Raw genomic sequence first — 15,234 nt, forward strand, 5'->3', positions numbered from 1 at the left:
ATAAAATGGTTGAAATAACATGTCCAATCACACTAAAATTGATTTTAATAGATGGAAACAAATTATTAGTGGATATCGGAGGAAGATCAGCTAATTATTATCTATACACACAGAACACACACACACGTGTCAAGTAATCACTCCCAATTTCCTTCACAAATTTCATTATAGCAAAGCAACTGTTTGTCCTTGTTTCCAGAGGCATTTTGTAGTCTTGTGTGTTAGTGCTCACTTCTCTGGAAGGCAAAATATTTCTGTAATTGCTACCCTTTCAGGAATGTTCCACTTAGGTTAGCTCACATGGTGGTGTGCTAGCGAGGTCCACAGATGTTTCCTGTGAGAAGAAAATCCTAAGGTAACTGTCAGTACTGGGAATGAGTCACTTGGTAGGATTGCATCTTAGATTTGAAATCTGTATAAAACCAAGAGTTAGGTGTTTTGTCATTTAATGTTGTCTGTTGTCTCTTGATCCCTATCTCTCCTTGTTCCAAGAGTTCAAACAAAGGAGAGTCATGCTCCCTGTAGTGCTTGTCTGTATGCAAAAGCACTGGAAACCAGTGAATTTTAGCTTCACAAGTTCTCAGATGTGCATGGCTCACATGCATCCCTTTGCATTCCTTTCCCTTCCATGCTGAGTGCTGTAATTTGGTAGGTGACAAAGGCAAACTGTCCTGTTCTGACATGCCATTACAGGAAAAAAACCAACCAACTCCAAGAAATAAAACAACAACAAAAAAATCAAACCAACCAACTAACAAACCCCCAAACCCAACTCCCCACCAGAAACATTTCAGTGCTTTTCTGTTAGAAGAATTGTTTATTATGTGTGGCCTGAGGGGTTGGGAAATACACCCTGCCTCTCTCTGTCAGTCTGTGGGCAGCACTACTCAGAACCCTTTCAGGAGTGTCAGTATATGCCTGCTTTAGATAACCAGGCTTCTAGACCCAAGTACAACTCCTGTGGGAGCAATTCCCCACTATTCCTTCACAGGGTTCTATGTCACATGCCCTGCTCCATAATGTGGGCTGGCCCATGTGCAGCAGATTCTGCAGCTGTGTAGCACTGCTCCTGCAGCAGGTGAGACACACAAAGCTGCCAGGTAATGCTGCAGGCTGTGCCAGGGACAACGGGGTTCTCCACCAACAGTCTCGCAGTGCCTGCCTCTTATGGGACCAGGCAAAGTCATCTGGGTCAGATCATCCATCTGTGCAAGGGCAGGCAGGCTGGACATTGCAGGTCCATGCCTTGACATCCAGCATGAAGTTGGGTTTGCCTGTGATTAATACAGAGGTGGCTTGGACAGCACCGTCATCTGGGCAGCCTCCTGTGAACTTGTCAGTGACTTCTAAAGCTGTCCACGCCTCCCCTTTCCACTTCTCAGCAATATCTCCATGAGGAAGCCCTTTCATATAGTTCCTCTACCACACAGAGTGGTTGATTCTCAGATCAGTTTATGTGTACTTTACATGTCCCCTGAAAGTCCAGCAAAAACTGGATGTGACTTGCCTGTTACTACACCTCCCAGAAAACGTGCTGCCGCTGCTGACCCTTCTTTGGGTCACAGTTTTAGCTCACATGATGTTTAAAGGCTGCAGAAACAAGTGCAACCTGCTTAACAGTGTCTGACCCCAATAAAAAGGTCTGATCAGTAGAGAAGCTTTTATCCAGGACAGATCAATGTAGCCAAGCGGAACCACTACTCACCTTCCTGCTGTCATAGTTGTCCTCTGAGATCACCCTGCCTTGTGACTGAAGCTTTCTATTTTGAAGCACACGGGTACAGTTCCCTCTCCAACTGTTTCAGTCCTGAAACCACAGAGGGCTGTCTCACGCATCACAAGACTCCTTAGGAAGTCTGCCTTTCTTTTCCTTAGCTCATACCACTGGTGGATTAACTCTTAAAATTTCGGAAAGCCTGTTTCTACCTTCCACTGTCAGTGAGGACGCGGTTTTGGTGGCAGTCATAATCACAGAATGATTTGAGCTGGACAGGACCTTTAAAGATCATCTAGTTCCAACTCCGTGCCATAGGCAGGGACATCTTCCACCAGACCAGGTTGCTAAAAACCCCATCCAACCTGGCCTGGAAGACTTCCAGGGATGGGGGATCCCAAATGTCTTTGGACAACTTGTTTCAAGGTCTCACCACCTTCAACATAATAAACAAACAAACGAACAGTAGCAGCAACAACAACAATAATAATGAAATTCCTATAGCCAACGTAAATCTATCCTCTTTCAGTTTAAAACCAGTGCCCCTTGTCACTACAGGCTCTAATGAAAAGTCTCTGTCATCATTAGGAGCAGGGTAGGTCTTGATTGCTTGTGCTCTTGTCTTTAGTTTCCAAAAGGCTTTTCCAGAAGTCAAAAATTTAACTTTTTGGTGTAATACTGTATTTATATTCTGTCCAATTCAAGAAATTACCTTGCTAAGTGCTCTTTTTTATGTTAATGGCTCTCTGGGATGCAGCTTCCCTGATCATCTTGGATGCCAGGAAGGTGTTGACTTTTTTGTTGTTTCCTGGACAGAACAGACCCTTTCAGAAAGTGAATTTCTTCAGATCCATGCCTTAGCTATTTCCAAGCCCCAGAGCATTCCTGGCATTTTTTGAGTAGGGTCTTCCCCTGGTCCTGCATGCTTAGGTGTCAGCTGCTACTGGTGGAGGTGACAGGTAGTGTGTACATGCTGACAAGCATTTGACAGGTTGCTGACCAGCAGCTGGAGCTCACTGACATATTACAACACACCTTTCTACTTGCTTCTCTCAGCACCCCTGGAGATTATGGCAGCCACTTAGAATGGCAAGAAAAAGTGGTATTGGGGAACAGAGGCTGCATCTCATTTATTTCCATAGCAGCTGGTGCAAGCTCCAATAGGGTGGTGACAGCAATGCCCACAATGAAAGTACAGCCTGCTGTCTTCCTCTGGGTGCTTGTTCTGCAGAGTCCTTTCACTTCTGCAGAATAAGGATCACCAAAATCCCTTAGGGAAGCTTTCCAGGATCTCCATCTTTAAACATCTACACAATCAGGAAAAAAAGCCCCAGACTAAGCAAAACAAAATGAAAAGCTAAAACCCAGCCAAACTAAAAACAAAAACAAACAAACCAAGAACCCCTGTTGTCGTGTGGTTTTGGGTTTTACCAGTTTCTGTATGCATCTGTTCTTTGCTTTACAATGGTTTGTCCCATACCCCCATGTTTCCCCCGAGTGATTGTCAGGTGTCAATCACAATTATGGGTCCTGTCCATCACTTTACAGTGTCGCCCTGATGTCTAGAAGATTCTAGTGAGGATGTCGAGTGATTGGCAGGGTCCCCGGTTCTTCCTGCCCTTGATTTGTTGATTTTTTCTGTTGACTGTCATTTATGTTCTGAGCCACTCCCCTCACCCATTGGATTGGTTCCAGGCTGTCCCCTTCCCCTTTCCCTGCCTCCTTACTTAAGGTGCTGTACAGAGAGAAAAACCCACTTTTGTGGGCTCTCTCTGGGTGTGTACAAGTCTGCATGGGCTTAATAAATTCCAGTTGAATTTCTCACAAGAGTCCTCCCTTATTCTTCGCCACTGTTCACACTTCTGCTGAAGGCAAGAACCCACAGGATCAGGGATGTATCTCAGCACACAGAACCGTACCTGTCACTGTGGCTCCAGTGCCAGGGCTGGCCAGGAAACGCGGACAGGGGTCCCGAGACACACTGGACCATGGCAGACCCCAAAACCAAAAACCAAACCAACAAACAAAACCAAAACAGCAGACATTTCAGCTATGCCTGAAGAAAGCAAGAAATTATTTTAAATCCTTCACTCAGCAGCCATCACTTTGAGGGTATGGAGAGGTGTCTTAAACACAAATATAGCTTAATACACAACTTAAACCTGCTTAAACACAACTATTAAGTAGCTGTTGCCATGAGAGAAAAAATATCCTGGAAAATGCTCTTACTGCCTCTTCAAGGCTATCTTTGTTCTTCTGGACTTTCCAGATTAGATTGGGATGAACCCAGACTGAATGAACAGTAGTTACCTGCTCCTACTGGCCAGCTTTATTGCTGACACACACCTGTGTGTGACTGTCTAAACATGTATAAACAAAAAATCTGTGTGTTTCACACTTCATCCAACAGGTTCTGTTAGAGGAAGCACATGTTTAATGTCACCAGTGCAAGTGGTTATTCCTGAGATGCCTATCCTAAGTGACAGTATTTTCCTGAATTAATACAGATGTCAGTTTCTCACCCCAGTATGGTCTGACTTTCACTCAGCTCCTTACAATGCCTAAGTATTAAATAAACACCTAAATGCCACAATGAAATTATGACAGTCTGAGATTTCATCTTTCTCTGTGTGGTTAGTGAACAGTAAAAATCAGTGGTACTACAAAGAGCTCCACAATGATCTGTCTTCTCCATGAGAGCAGAGTATCACTGCCATGATTTATTCATAGCTTCCTGACACACCTGAGGAGACTAGCCTGGCTGAACAGAGAACTTTGGCTGGAACTCTCCATCTGTGATAAAGCAACCTCCTTAATGGTTGAGGGAAAGGCTGTGGATGTTGTCTACTTGGACAGAAGTAAAGGTTTTGACAACATTTTCCACAGCATTCTTCTTGAGAAACTGTCTGCTTATAGCTTGGACAGGTGCACTGTTCACTGGGTAAAAAAACCTGTCTGGATGGCTGGACCCAGAGAGTGATGGGGAACGGGGATGGTCTCTTCTCCCAGACAAGTGATTTGACAAGGGGAAATAGCCTCAAGTTGCACTAGGTGAGTTTCAGATTGGACATTAGGAAAGGTTTCTTCATGAGGGACTGCATCACTGCATTAAATACTAAATCCCAGTCACCTCCAGTGTGGAACCCATGTCAACACAATCTTTTGCACAGATAATATATATTAATGCTTTCCAGTGAAAGGAGTCATCTTCCAAGACCAGTCCAGGTGAGACTGCCTGGGGTGCACACCACTGGACTTCACACACCTTTAGGCACAGACTCATCTCCCACATCAGCTCAGGAGAGGAGCTCAGCTTCTGCCAGGGACGCAGCGGGCATGCTGAAAGGGTTGTCAAGCAATTGAACAGGCTGCCCAGGGAAGTGGTGGAGTCACCATCCCTGGAGATATTTAAATGGCATGTAGATGTGGCACTTAGAGACACAATTTAGTGATGGGCTTGGCAGTACTGGGTTAATAGCTGGAACTCAATGATCTTGTCTTTTCAAGATAAACTATTCTATGATCCTCTGTCATCATGAAGTTTTCCTGCTTAGAAATATACCACTTCAGTCAGTATCCTGCTGTATTATTGGTATAGCAGCAGCATATGTAAGCATGAAGTTGGTACTGTTAACCTTTAATCAAGATTAAATAATGAAAAAGGAAGCAATTTTACATAATTGAGGGCTTTAGCCCTAACTATATAATGAATATAGAAATAAGACAAAAAAAAGCCATTTTGCTTCATATGATGTCAGCTTTAATGTAACCTTTCTGATTAACACAATTTGACAGCAATTAAATAGTGATCAAATCAGTCTTTATTGGTTCATTATTTATAAGAAACTTCCTGGAAATATAAGTGTTGGATCTTTTAACTTACAGTACCACAAAACAAAGCTAACAGCAAAAAGTGACGGGCTTTATTGCATGATTATTGATGTATGCAGGAGAGCGAGACAACATTCTGACACAAGCCCTTAAAAAAGGGTACTGTAATTTTGTTCAACCAAAATTCATATTTAACAAAAAAATATGTTTCTCTGCAAAAATCTTATGCTGCCACATGCAACCTCTTGTTACTTAAGTACATCCTGTTTGGGCACTTTTAAGTTTTTCCAGCGCCTCAAAATGACTTTGTATTTTTCACTTTCAGTTTTGTCAGATAATTTTTTTAAGACTACCCGCATAACTACAGCAGTTCCTGTTTCTTTATCTTCACCTATTATGAGATCCAGTGTGTCACCAAGTTTCACCTGGAAACAGAAAGAGAAGATGAGAGATTATAAACATACCCTGGGGAAAACAAATGCCCGCAATCTTCCTTTCTTTCCACTTAATATTCTTATCTCACAGGAGAGGAGGAAGGCAGCCAGTACCAGACCTATTATAGATCCTCCAGCTATGAACTTCTAGGAAACCCGTGGCAATACGCAATTAATTACTTGTCTCATGACCTTCCCTGCCAAGAGCTTCGCCCTCCGTGTTATACAACCAACACCTAACTCTCTGAAAAAGGTTTCATGTATGTCTTTTTTTCCTGAAGTGTGCTTCCCACCAATCTTTTTCTGTCAACACAGACACAAAACAGCAAAATGCAAAGTTCCTCCTCGTGCCTTTAAAACAGTTTGAAGTGTTTCAAAGAACAGAGTGCTCAGCAACTGCCTGTGCTCCTCTCAAAGGTCACAGATGCAGTACACTTCTCATAAACCAGCCTTAACTCTATGGGATCAGGAATCAAAACTTCTCATCATATTGCCCTTTGATGACAGTAGCCACCACCGAGGATCACCCTCACATAAAGAAAGGGTTGGCAGACATATCTGGTGACCCTTCTGGCTCTCTCCTAACTGGTCTTGTGTGCTCTATTACAGGTACGACAACCTTCCCTCTGCTACCCCAGTTTCAACCCCTTTCTATCATCAAACTTCCTCTTTTTCTTTAATCATGTGCCTGCTCCACCAATATCTCAGATTTAATCACTGCTACTTCATCAACCTTGCATACATATCATCGCTTCCTTCAGCAATTTAAATTGTTCTGTCCTTGCTGCCTTCTCCTGATTTTCAGCCTTAGATTTGACTCTCCAACCACACCAGTTTCTTGTCTGCCTTAGGGAATAACGTTTTACCCAGGCAACCATAGTCACCCCAGGTGGAAGTAGCGTTAGCAATGCTGTGCATTCACCTTTGCAGTGATCTAGAGGGAGAAGATCATGCCTTAGCTATTTGCTTGCACTATATTAAAAAAAAATAAAAATAATTAAAAAGTCTTACAGTTCTACTTTTCTTCCACAGTTTTTCTCCATTCAGCCTGAGTTCATTATTGTAGAATGCATCTTCTACTTTACTGAAGAAAAACAAGGTTTTATTGCAGTTACGGTGTGCAGCAAACAAAATGCGATTGTTTCTTTGCAGAAACACAACACCACCATTCATGGGCAAGGCACATTTCCACAACTCTAATTTGTGTGTAAAGGACACCTTCACTTAAGGTCAGGACAGACTTGAACTGGAAGTAAAGGTCTTTCACAGATAATAAATGAAATAATAGCATAAAGCTGCTCTGTACCAGAAAAGCTGTTTCTAGAGATCTGCCTCCTGAATATCCAATGAATAATGTCCCCTTTCCTGCACCAGCCAGTTTAATAATTTGTAAGTGATCAATTTATACTAATATTCTGTTTTAACAACATAATGATATCAGACTTCTGCAGGTTGCATTAGATCAAACAGTGTGATACATTTATAGACTGCACGTTTACCTGATGGACCTGTGAAGTTTATACCTACCATCCCCTACTTCTCCATTAATTAAGTAGTGCATTATTTTACTCCCTCAATCTCCAATTAGACCTTTTCATATTACTCAGTATTTTGCATTTTCTTAATTTTAAATAAATAGTAAGTGATACAAAATGCCTCCTCAGCAATCTTAGAAATACTGCAGACAGGGAAAAGCAAAATCAGGCTGGGGAGGTAGGGTGAAATAAACAGGAACATCCATACATCCAAAACATATATTTAGAGACTCAAAAAAACTACACCAAAAAATAACCCCCACAAATACTGAGTTATTCCAGCAATAAAAGGTTATCAAAAGTCAAATTTTAGATGCATGACATCCTTCTCACTAGCAAGCTGTTTCTTCTGTACTTACTTTCTTGCCATGTCTAGACCAGCTTTCAAAATCACATCATATCGAAGAGACTGCACAACTTTTTCAAGATCCTTGTAATCTTTTACTACATAGGGGTCATTCTCAAATTCATCTTCCAAACTACTTTCATCTTCATCCTCTTCTTCCTCCTCTTCTTGTACGCTTTGTCTGCTCCTTTTAGAGCTTTTGCTGCTTTTGTTACGCAGAGAAAGTGCTGAGATATACTCTGGGGAGAGTCTTAGTGCACTGAGTCTGACTGGGGAAAAAATGAAACATCTTCTATAGTTTACTGTGCTTGCTTGACAGCTACAGAATAAGCTTCTGCTCCAAGCAGGATACAGTTTATTTGAGGGAAATTTCTCCCACAGTCCAAACCAGGCATTTAGTTTTCTGAAAGTGCTGATGGGGAGTCTGAAGCCAGTCATAGCATAACCTAAAAAAAACCCCAAAAACATTCATATGTAAAAATGAGCAACTGCTTTGATGGATTGGAAGGATTTCCCCACATATGGCATAACAGTTACTACAAAAAGATGAGTACCCAGTTCCCCATAGAGCGATGCACAAGGCTTTAGGTGGCTTTATGATCTGACTTTCTCATACACTGCCCAACACCACAATGAGCTAAGACACCAGATAAGAAACTAACGCAGAAAAGCCCAGCGGAATACTCTGTTTGTAGTTCCTTTCCTGGTGTTCAACATTAACTGTCCAAACATACTTGTGGCACTTTCCTCTCTATCTCTGAAACACAATTCACAAAATACATAGAAACGCCGCTATTCTGGGTCATAAAACGCGCAGGCAGATCTCTATTTATCATGAGTCACTGTCAATACAAGCAAGTTGCTGAACGCTGCAAGCAAGCAAATCCAGAAAAGCCGAAAGCTGCTTAACCTCAGTTTCCGCTTGGACCACAACACTCCTGGCAAAACGCTGCACAATGTCCCCCCCTGTTTCTCCAAATGGGAACTGGCCCGTGTTGGTGCTCGGGGGAAGTACCAGGCTCCGTGCACCGCCCCAGGAGTGACCCCAGCAGTGACACCGGGGACAGCAGGAGTGACCCCAGCAGTGACACCAGGGACAGCAGGAGTGACCCCAGCAGTGACACCAGGGACAGCAGGAGTGACCCCAGCAGTGACACCAGGGACAGCAGGTACCGGGTGAGCGCCCGGCGCTGCTGCTCCTCGCTCTAACCCGGGACAAACAGGTGGAAACACCCGCAAAACACCCCAGACGTCTCTCAGTGCTCTCAGGAACCGATGTACAGTCCCTGTAGCTGGGCGCTGCGCTGCCTTTACCGTGATCTCACATCCATGGAAACACGTGTTTCCCCATGGATTGGTTTGGTTCCCGCACCCAGAGCGACCCCGCCGGAAGGTGAATGAGCCGGTGTCTGCGGCTGAGAGAAAAGCCCTGATCAATGAGGCCAATTTCTGGCCAAATAAAAATAACCATACCTCCGCTGGCTTTTTAAAAAATATCTAAATATGTGAACTTAAACACACGACATATAGTTTGAATTGCAGGACGGTACAGCGACCGCAGAGGACACAGGCCTCTCTTCAGTTCGGGGGCAAATTCCAACAGTTATTCCAACGTGTAAACAAATATTATCGCTTCTTTTTAGCGCTCGACCTCAGTTTGTTCGGCGCTGACCGGCGGGTCCGAGCGGCCCAGAGAGCCGTGAGTGATCCCGGCCCTGGAGAGCCGAGAGTGATCCCGGCCCAGAGAGCCGAGAGTGATCCCGGCCCTGGAGAGCCGAGAGTGATCCCGGCCCTGGAGAGCCGAGAGTGATCCCGGCCCTGGAGAGCCATGAGTGATCCCGGCCCAGAGAGCCGAGAGTGATCCCGGCCCTGGAGAGCCGAGAGTGATCCCGGCCCAGAGAGCCATGAGTGATCCCGGCCCGGGAGAGCCATGAGTGATCCCGGCCCAGAGAGCCGAGAGTGATCCCGGCCCAGAGAGCCGAGAGTGATCCCGGCCCGGGAGAGCCGTGAGAGATCCCGGCCCTGGAGAGCCGTGAGCGATCCCGGCCCTGGAGAGCCCTGAGTGATCCCGGCCCGGGAGAGCCGAGAGTGATCCCGGCCCGGGAGAGCCCTGAGTGATCCCGGCCCGGGAGAGCCGTGAGCGATCCCGGCCCGGGAGAGCCCTGAGTGATCCCGGCCCGGGAGAGCCGTGATCGATTCCAGCCCGCTCGGGAGGCGCGTCCCCCCCGGGGCGGGCAGAGCTCGGCCCTCAGCCCGGCCCTGACCCGCCGTGCGGCGCTCGGTGGCGGCGGGACGGGGCGGCCCCGCCTTGGCTGGCGGCTGCCCCGGGAGGCCGCAGGGCCCGCCCGCCGCTCTCCCGCCGCCGCCACCCGGCCCCGCCACCTCGGAGCCTCAGCCCGGCCTCAGGGGCGGCCCCGGGCGCGGCGTTACCTGAGGGCCGCGGGCGCCTCGGGCCCGGGCCGTGTCCCCGCCGCTGTCCCGCCCGCCGGAGGCGGAGCCGGAGCCGCCACAGCCCCGCTCGGCGCCCTCTGCCGGGCCCGGCGGACCCGCTCGTTCCCCGCCCCGCCCGGGCCCCGCCGGCAGAACCACAGAACACAGAACGGGCAAGGCTGGAGGGCACCGCAGGGGTCAGTGGCTCCTCTGGGCCTGCTGGAGCAGGGTCATCCCGGAACGCAAGGTGCAGGGTTGTGTCCGGGCAGCTGTTGAGCATCTCCCGTGAAGGACGCTCCACCCGCTCTCTGAGCAGCCTCTGCCAGGGCTCGGTTACCCGAGCAGTAAAGAAGTTCTTCCTCGTGTGCCGGTGAAACTTCCTGCGCATCATTCTCTGCCTGTTGTTTCGTGTCCTAATAGGTGGCACGGCCGAGGAAAGCCTGGCTCCATCCTCTTGGCATCCTCCCTCTGGATACCTGGGGCTGCCTGTGCCCTTCCTTGCACTGTGCCCGCCAGGCTGGGAGCAGCTGGAGGGAGCCGGGAGAGGCCGAAGGGAGCGGGTGGAGGGGTTCTCCTGCCCATCCCTCCTCAGCAAACCGGGCTGTTCACGGGAGGAGCCCTCTGTGCTTGTCCAGCCTCACCCTGGGCTCTGCTGGGAGATTGGCCTCGCCACCGATGGTCTCCCACCCCACCAAGATATGCTGGAACTGTTTCCCACTGTAATTTCCCCGGCTTTCTAGGGAAGTTTTTTTCTGTGTTTTCAGCCCCTCATGCTCTGACCACATGCCCAAAACAGAAAAACATGAAAATCTCTCACTTGGGAAATCACACCAGTAGATGTGCAAGTTTTCCAACCACAGATTTGACTTGAAGGGCTTGGTCACCATGACAATCTAATCCAAACCCATCTGTGGCCGACGTTTCCCCTTATTTGTCTTACTTTCCTTCACATTACATCTCCCTCTTTTACTCTGCATCTCCATTACTGGTGGTAATTCATAACTCCTTCTTTTTGGAGCTCAGAAACTGGGAGAGGTTCATTCCCTCTTCTGCCTTCTCCCAGATTTCTCTATGCTGTGCACCAATCTCTTGGTGCTTCCGAATGCTCCGATTTCTCAGCATTTGGGGAATTCTCTGTATCCATACAGAACAGGCATGGAATGCAACCAGATTAGTAACATCTTGCTCTGTTGTAAGTGGCTGCACAAGGTTCAGGGCAATTTTGACAGATGGAAAAGCTCTTCAGCTTTACAGTTCTGCTTTAAAATGCCAGCCACCTCACCTGACAGACCAGTCGTCCCTTGGAAAAATACTGAAAAGTGATATAATTGCTGAACTACTGCTGAAGACCAGCTGTGCAAGTAGCATGGGCATTTTAAGTGTTTGCTTAATTTTACACCTGTATAAACTTTGTCACAAAATGTTTGAATGGAAGGTTTTTGTGTCAGGGATATTTGCTAATGGAGCAATTCTATTTCCATGGGCAAAGCTATTAGAAACTTCGCTAGGAAGAAATCTCTGAACACCTTTGTGTCTTTGTGTATTTTGAATGTTCCAGTGCCGAGTTCTGTGCGATTCTGTCCAATTTCAGTTGAGAATACTGACTCTAACTCTTGAAGCACTTTCCCCCTATATATTGTAAGATATACATACATACGTACTGAGGGGAAAAAAAAGATTAGTGAGAGTAACTTTCTTGCGTTCATAGTGGCACATAATGAGTCAGAGCAGAAAAGAATGTGAAGAGCAGTGTGGATTCCCTAAGCAGAAATGCTACCTTCTCTAAGGAGGAAAAAAACTCACAGCCAAAACCTAACAAAAACCATCTCAAGCCTATGTTTCCATACACCCCATTCTCTTCAAATCTTTTGGAATTTGATTTGTCTCATGTAGGATTAAAGTCATGATCTAACATTGCTGAGAGTGAAGTTAACTTACTCTTGGTAAACAAAAATATAATTATTAGTGCCTTTGTATGTTATTCAGGTATCACACATCCTTATTACACCTTCATATTGAGAGGCAAGGTAAAGAGTGTGCCTCAAGTCACCCCATCTTTTATATTTTAAAATATGATGATACAGTTCCATCTTGCAGAAGCAGAAATTAATCAGATGCAGAGGAAATGTGACTTGGTTGGCATGAACAGACATCATGAATCTGATTTATCTCATCATTTCGCAATCCCAAACAGAGACATCACCTCTGTTACACTTGCTCAATTTCCTACTCCAACTATGAGGGCAACTGTTCCAGTTGTACTTGTTGGAAGGCACATCATATTATTATTACATCTCAGTCATGAAAGCAGATGCCTACCAAGGCTTTTTGGGTTTCCCCCCCACCCCCCAGGATTCATTCAGCCCTCGACTGTAGAGGAACTTCAGTGTCTCCCAGGTCTTGTTGTCAGACTCTCTCTGTGCCAGAGAGCTGAAGGGCCGTGAAAGCGAACTCCCAGCCTGGGTCAGTATATGAATTTTTTAAATTAAAAAAAATGCAAAAATGAAGCTTAGAACGATTAATTCTGCTTTAATTATATGGAACTCTAATTCTAACCACAGCGTTCAGAGGGGGTGAAGACCACAGCGTGATTTTTCTCTTCTCCCAGTTTACCGTTAGATGGCAGCGAAAAGCTCCTCTCAAAGCTGCCACGGGCTCGGGCTTCCCGCACAAGAGGCTTTGCTCAAGCACGGATCAGTCATACCTGTCTCTGAGCAGGATGTTCTTTAAGCTCCTTTCAGATGATTTTTTTTTTTATTATTTTTATTTTTTTTTAAATACGACACCTCAGCAACATGCAGTCAGAAGTTTCAGTTTTGGTAAGAAAGTGATCATTCATCTCTGGCAGATTCATGGTGGTCTAACTTTTTTTTTTAATTAGTCTGACCAAGATGTGTTCTTCCCATGGCTATTCTCATAAAATTGATTTTTTTTTCCAGTGGAGTTACCCCTCCTCTCTAGGAAGGGTAATTATTCTCTTGTTTGATTTTCATTTTGTGTATTTCAATATACTCCCTATGCCATTCACTCACAAGGAGGTTATTCTTTTAGGTTTGGTAGCTCAAAGAGAAAATTCTCAATAGCTTTTGACCTGTATGTTTGAATCTGTAACTGGGAATTCCCTCTCCACTGTCTAGGGGTTTTTGTTACCTTTGTTTTCCTGCAAGGTGAGTCAAGTGACAGTGCTGGATCGGCTGACACTCATTGCATCTCAAAATGAAGAGCCCCATGCTGCCATTTGAGTGCTGTGAGTAGCTCTGACTAACATTCTGCAATGCACATCTCATCAGATTACTTGTCTCTACGGATTTGGCTTCAGCATTGCTTTGTGGAGACCTCACACTTTTAAGTTATACTTCTTATTTCAAGGTGAGGAGGTGACTGGACAGTGTTCTATGCATATTTATGCTGCCTGGCTGAACAGAGTGTTCCCATATGAGCATCACCTTTAAGTTTGTCCATATTCATTTGAATAATGAGCTTCCTGACTGCTAATTCACCTCTTCCAGTGTCACACCTATTGTAACTGCTTAGGTGTTATTTTTTCTTAATCCATAGCCTAGAGACAATTCCTCTAGCTTGGTACTTGCAATCTGTGACCAAACAATCCTATCATCTCTTTCTCTAAAGCCCCCTCTGAAAAATAACCTTTCATGCAGCAGAAGCTCCCTTTCTAGCCATTCCTGTGCTGCCTTTTCAGTTGACACACTGCTCTAAACTTCATTTTCTCATGCATTTGCCCATTAAACCCAGTGTGCTGTCTTTTACTATAAAACATTGTGTTCATTCTCTTTAGGACACTTTTAATGTATTCAGCTCCTATCCCAGCACACTGAAACTTCTGATTCTCTTGACTTACCAACTCTTTGTGTTGCCATTTTATCTTTTATGGTAACAACTGCATTATGAACTTCTGTCCATTTTTTCCTGCAGCCACACTGGTGTCCTGCACAGAGAACTCTTTTCCACAAGTGAGCAAGGTTTCACAAAGCACCTTTACTTTTAATTTACTTATTCCTTGAAAACCCACTTTAGACATTAAAGATGGGTAATTAGGGGGAGTAGAGGAAGGTGGATGAATTTCAGGTATTGTTTTGTATTTCTTTAAGTAATGGAGATACAGCCACTTGTTAATGTAGCATTCTCTCTTTTTTCCCCATCCTGTTCACTGCCTGACTAATTTGGCTTTTGTCTTCCTATTGTCTTTTAAAGTAGGAGGCCACATTGAGCCTTAATAAGAAAGAAGATGGAGGTGGATAGTGGAGATTGTTCTGACCAGCACTGAAAAAGTGATCAGGCCACTCCATCAGTCAGAGCATAGTGAACCACCTAAACCAGAAATACACAACTGCCTTGCCAGTGAAAACTGGTGTTACATCAGTGGTTAAGCAAATGGGAGGAGAGCAGTGAGTAACTTCCTTCAGCCAGTCTGATATTAAATCCAGCTACACCAGCATTAAAAACTCTGCAGTTTCACTGCTAATTCTTTAATTTCCCAGTTTAAAAAGAGGTTTGCAATGAGATTTGTTTTGTTCTTTCACCCTCACTTTCTTGTTTGCTAATTGTCTAAAACACAGTAATTGTCTAAAACACAGTAATTTTTTGGTAGGAAAAGTTATTGTGCTGTTTCCTAAGACAGGCTTTGAGACTTTCATTCATTCTGTAGTGAACGTGTTCAGGTCCTCCTGGTGTTGGTTGCTGCTCTAAGATTTATCTAGCTACACTAACAGTGGGTGGCAAATGCAATAAAAAACAAAACCAATCAATTAAGCATTCATTATTTGAACCTTATTTATTAGCCATAAAACAACATAGTCCATGAGCAAATGTTAAGTAGATTGAATTATTTGTTTACTTCCGTGTTTCCTCTGTATTCTGCTCAGATTAATGTCTTTAGTTACTAGAAAATAATGTTCTCTTTTCAAATTGATAGCAACTAAGTCA

General features: G+C 45.0%; 1 protein-coding gene across 1 annotated transcript; it reads right to left on the reverse strand.

Annotated features, from left to right (window-relative positions):
• Positions 1-5,459: 5,459 nt before the first annotated feature.
• MTRES1 (mitochondrial transcription rescue factor 1) lies at positions 5,460-10,376 on the reverse strand. Its single transcript, XM_083858535.1, has 4 exons — positions 10,291-10,376; positions 7,874-8,306; positions 6,991-7,063; positions 5,460-5,970 (listed from the first exon to the last, which is right to left on the reverse strand). The coding sequence occupies exons 2-4, from the start codon at positions 8,296-8,298 to the stop codon at positions 5,794-5,796; spliced, it is 675 nt and encodes a 224-aa protein (XP_083714661.1). The 5' UTR covers positions 8,299-8,306; positions 10,291-10,376; the 3' UTR covers positions 5,460-5,793.
• Positions 10,377-15,234: the final 4,858 nt, after the last annotated feature.

The sequence above is a fragment of the Zosterops lateralis genome (genome assembly GCF_965231275.1).
Source record: "Zosterops lateralis genome assembly, chromosome: 3".
Lineage (NCBI taxonomy): Eukaryota > Metazoa > Chordata > Aves > Passeriformes > Zosteropidae > Zosterops > Zosterops lateralis.